The sequence below is a fragment of the Cyphomyrmex costatus genome, unplaced genomic scaffold, assembly GCF_001594065.2.
Source record: "Cyphomyrmex costatus isolate MS0001 unplaced genomic scaffold, Ccosl1.0 scaffold872, whole genome shotgun sequence".
In the NCBI taxonomy this organism is placed as follows: Eukaryota; Metazoa; Arthropoda; class Insecta; order Hymenoptera; family Formicidae; genus Cyphomyrmex; species Cyphomyrmex costatus.
Genome location: NW_017280455.1, coordinates 54754 through 58426, shown reverse-complemented (window position 1 = coordinate 58426; position 3673 = coordinate 54754). Strand labels below are relative to the sequence as shown.

The 3673-nt window shown below is 36.5% G+C and overlaps 1 protein-coding gene across 1 annotated transcript in view; it reads left to right on the top strand.

The window, feature by feature from the left end:
• Positions 1-3673, top strand: part of LOC108781686 (calcium-binding mitochondrial carrier protein Aralar1-like) — a 31447-nt gene that overhangs the window by 11029 nt on the left and 16745 nt on the right. Inside the window, exon 3 of the mRNA XM_018549740.1 lies at positions 1323-1382. Coding sequence (XP_018405242.1) covers positions 1323-1382 — 60 coding nt within the window. The remainder of the gene's footprint in view (positions 1-1322; positions 1383-3673) is intronic.

Below are 3673 nucleotides of genomic sequence, written 5' to 3'. Positions count from 1 at the left end.
GAAAAGTAACGAAAAGTTATTTTTCAAGTAACGGTAACTGTAACGAGTTACTTTTAAAAAGCGATAACTGTAACTGTAACTAGTTACATTTTTTACTCGTTAACGAGTACCTGTAACTAGTTACTTTTAAAAAGTAACTTTCCATTCCCTGGATAACACATAAAGTCAAAGGCCCTCTATTGTCGAAAAAACAAGATGGACATTTTCTCTGGTCGACGATGATGACAATAATGACAATAACGACGTATCTTAAAAATCGATGTAAAAATTTACAGATCCGGACTTTGCGTCGCGATATCTCCGCTCGTAGGGCACGTAGAAAAAAAAGTGAAAGCACTTTTATTATATAATTTAAGTATTTTCTGTTGATTGAGCGTATGTAGAACTTGATCGGTTCAGCCGTTACTGAGATCTGATCATCTCGACCCCGAAAAATTCTCCGTGTCGCGTAAAGGAGGCACGGCAGTGTCACGCGCTTGGTTTAGCGCCGAGACCCTACCATGTCTTTAGATTTGTTTATTATATAATAAAATAAATATTTGGCAATAAATTCCGCATGCAGTGATGAGAGTAAGATCGTATTAATAAGAAACGGGCTGTGTTGAATTGCTTAACTGCAGAGATTAGAATTGGTGATTGCGAAACTGCAAAACGTGAAGCTCCTAATATAAGACACTTATAGTTTTCCTATTATGAGATATCTAAGCTGCGTTCGGCAATACAAATCTGAGGCATCGGAGTGCTCTTTTTCTATAGTGCACGTGACATATGCTATAATATAAGAGCACTCCGGCACCTCAGATTTGCTATTACCGAACGCAGCTCTAATATGCTCGAAGCCATAACCTCTTCGTTATGGCGGTCATGACTTCGAGCATGCAGGTGCGTGTAGGTTAGGTATTCCGTAATGGTGACTTTTGCAAATAATTTTTTTATCATATTTATATTTAAAAATCTTGAAATAAAATTTTTCAATTGTAATACAGATATATTTTACATTTTATTAACCATTTCTTGGAGTATCTTATATTAGGAGCACAATTTTTTGACTTTGCGATTTGCTCACTTCTTACAATTTTCTAATTTTTAGGAAAAATAATATTTAAATTAAATTTTACGTTGTAGTTTCATAAAGCTTATTAAATTTCCTTCAAGATGACCTATTATTTTTTTAAATTCTACCAATAAACATTTAGTAATTACACAAAATGATCTCGGTATCTCATAATAGGGGCCTCTCTTCTATATATGTATTTGAAAAATATTTTTAGCGACAATTAGAGAACAATTAATGTTGACATCTTTTGTGTATCATGTTACAGGGTTCTTCGGGGTACTTAAAGCGTGCAAATACTGAACGGCTCCATGAAATTTTTAATCAGGTAAATAAATGAAAAGTTTGTAAATATTAAGAATATGAGTAATTATGCATATATTAATGGACACCGCGCCGATGACTTTGACCTTGACATATGTTGTCAAGATCATGATTCTAAATTTGCCTTAACAACTAAGTGGCGATCTCTTATAGTTTCTGAGATGTTAAGTGTTATATAAAAAGTGTTTTAAAGCAGTGTTTGTTTGTAAAGAGTAATGTATGCGTGGATGCAGTGGGTTCCGATCCTCTACGGGGGCACCACTACTGTTAAAAATAATCTAACTCTAACCCAATCCATTTTTTAGTGTGAGGCTACCCTTGCTATGCGTGAAAATTGTGCGCTCAAGGAGGTGGCGAAAAGGAAGAAAAGGTCGCACAACTTCCACGCGTAGCGAGGGTCACCTCACACCAAAAAATGGATTAGAATGTGACCGTACGAATGGCCTTCCTGGCCGCTCGGCCCTCTTTCTGGCTCTTTCCAGTCGGTCGCCACGTTATTTTACCCCCCAAAACGAAGGATTTGGATAAGGTTTTGAAATATTTCACCAATACGATTTTTTGCTTTTTAGATCAACAAAACAAGTTTATTCAATGAAATCTTCAATGTCGCTACGAATACTCTATTGAATACAATACTGTCTGTTGCGCGAATTCGGAGAAGGAAAGAGCACTGTCCGTCCGCGTACTTGACTCCATTTTTCGTTCCTCTTTGAGAATTAATCACTTTTGTCTCCCCGATAGATAGCAAACACCGCGGGTTACTTAGTACGCGATTAAGTCCATCGTATCGAAACTCCCGTTCTCCTCGTGTCGGTTCCACTCGGAGATTTCCTTGCCAAGCGCTTTTCCCGTTCGACCTCTTACTTCGGAACTCTAATATCAAGACTTCAGACTTCTCGGTTCGCACACCTGATTCGGACCTCTCCGTTCGACCTTCTCTTTTCGATTCTCTTTTTCTACTACTCTACGTTCGGACTCCCCTCTGTCGTTCTCTTTATCACGTTTCGTCACCGCTCTTAACGCATGCGCCGTAGTTCGCACTCTTACTTTGTTTGGCGCATCCAGAACAAAATGCTCGACCTTCTTGACATAGTTAATTTCACAAAATTGCTGTTCACCGTAGAAAACACAATAAATTTCCATAATCAATTTCTATAATCAATTTCCACCGTGCAAAATCTTAACAATTGACTCTATAATCAATTTCCACCGTGGAAAATCTTCACAATTGATTCTACGATCAATTTCCATCGTGGGAAATCTTAACAATTAACTCTATAATCAATTTCCAGCGTGAAAAATCTCAACAAAGAAAAAGTACAATAATCGACTTTATAATAAATTTCCACCGTGAGAAATATCATTAATTAATATATCATTAATTAATATATCATTAATTAACTTTATAATCAATTTCCTTCGTGGGAAAGTACAATAATCAACTTTATAATCTATTTCCACCGTAGGAAATATCATTATTCAACTTTACAATTGATTTCCACCATGGGAAATCTCGATAATCAAGTTTATAATTAATTTCCACCGTGGGAAATCTCAATAAAGGAAAGAAACAACAAAAATAAATCAATATTCTCGGTGGTGATTTGAACTCACCCGCCGTTCTTAGCTCATAACCCTTAGCTGACTTATTTACTTCCCGCTCTATAACGTAATATAATTCCCGGCGCAACGGCGTCTTACTAACTATATCTTTAACGACTAACTGTTAAGATAACGAAAAAAAAAGGAAAACGCAAATAACTCAAATAAATTATTTTCTATTCTAATCCACGCACGCTTGCTTGCTCACGCGTACTGCTGTCTCGTTATTATGCGATGGTTCGCATGATTGAGCTATGCAGCCTGGGCGGCAGGCTTCGGCTAGGTTATTTAGGTTAGGTTATTTTTAACAGTAGTGGAGTCCCCCCCAGTGGGGGAGAAACACTGCATCCACGCATACACTACTTTACAAACAAATTTTGCAATGGTTGCAATAGTATAAATATGTAATATCTAAAAATAGGATTGCTAAAATAAAATAGTAGCTATATGAATCAAGCGACGCGGTAGCGTCGCGACGCCAAGTGCATAAAATAAAAATATAACCGTTTGACATGATGACATGATACTTGATGCGTGTATATGTTCATGTCGATGTCAAATTCACGACGCTACCACTAGCTTTATCTCGAGTTTTCACATCTTGAAACTTTAGATTAAAATTACTCAGAATTTAAAAGCACAATCAAAAATCTAAAAACACTTTTATTATATAATGTCATCGGTATCTTTCGA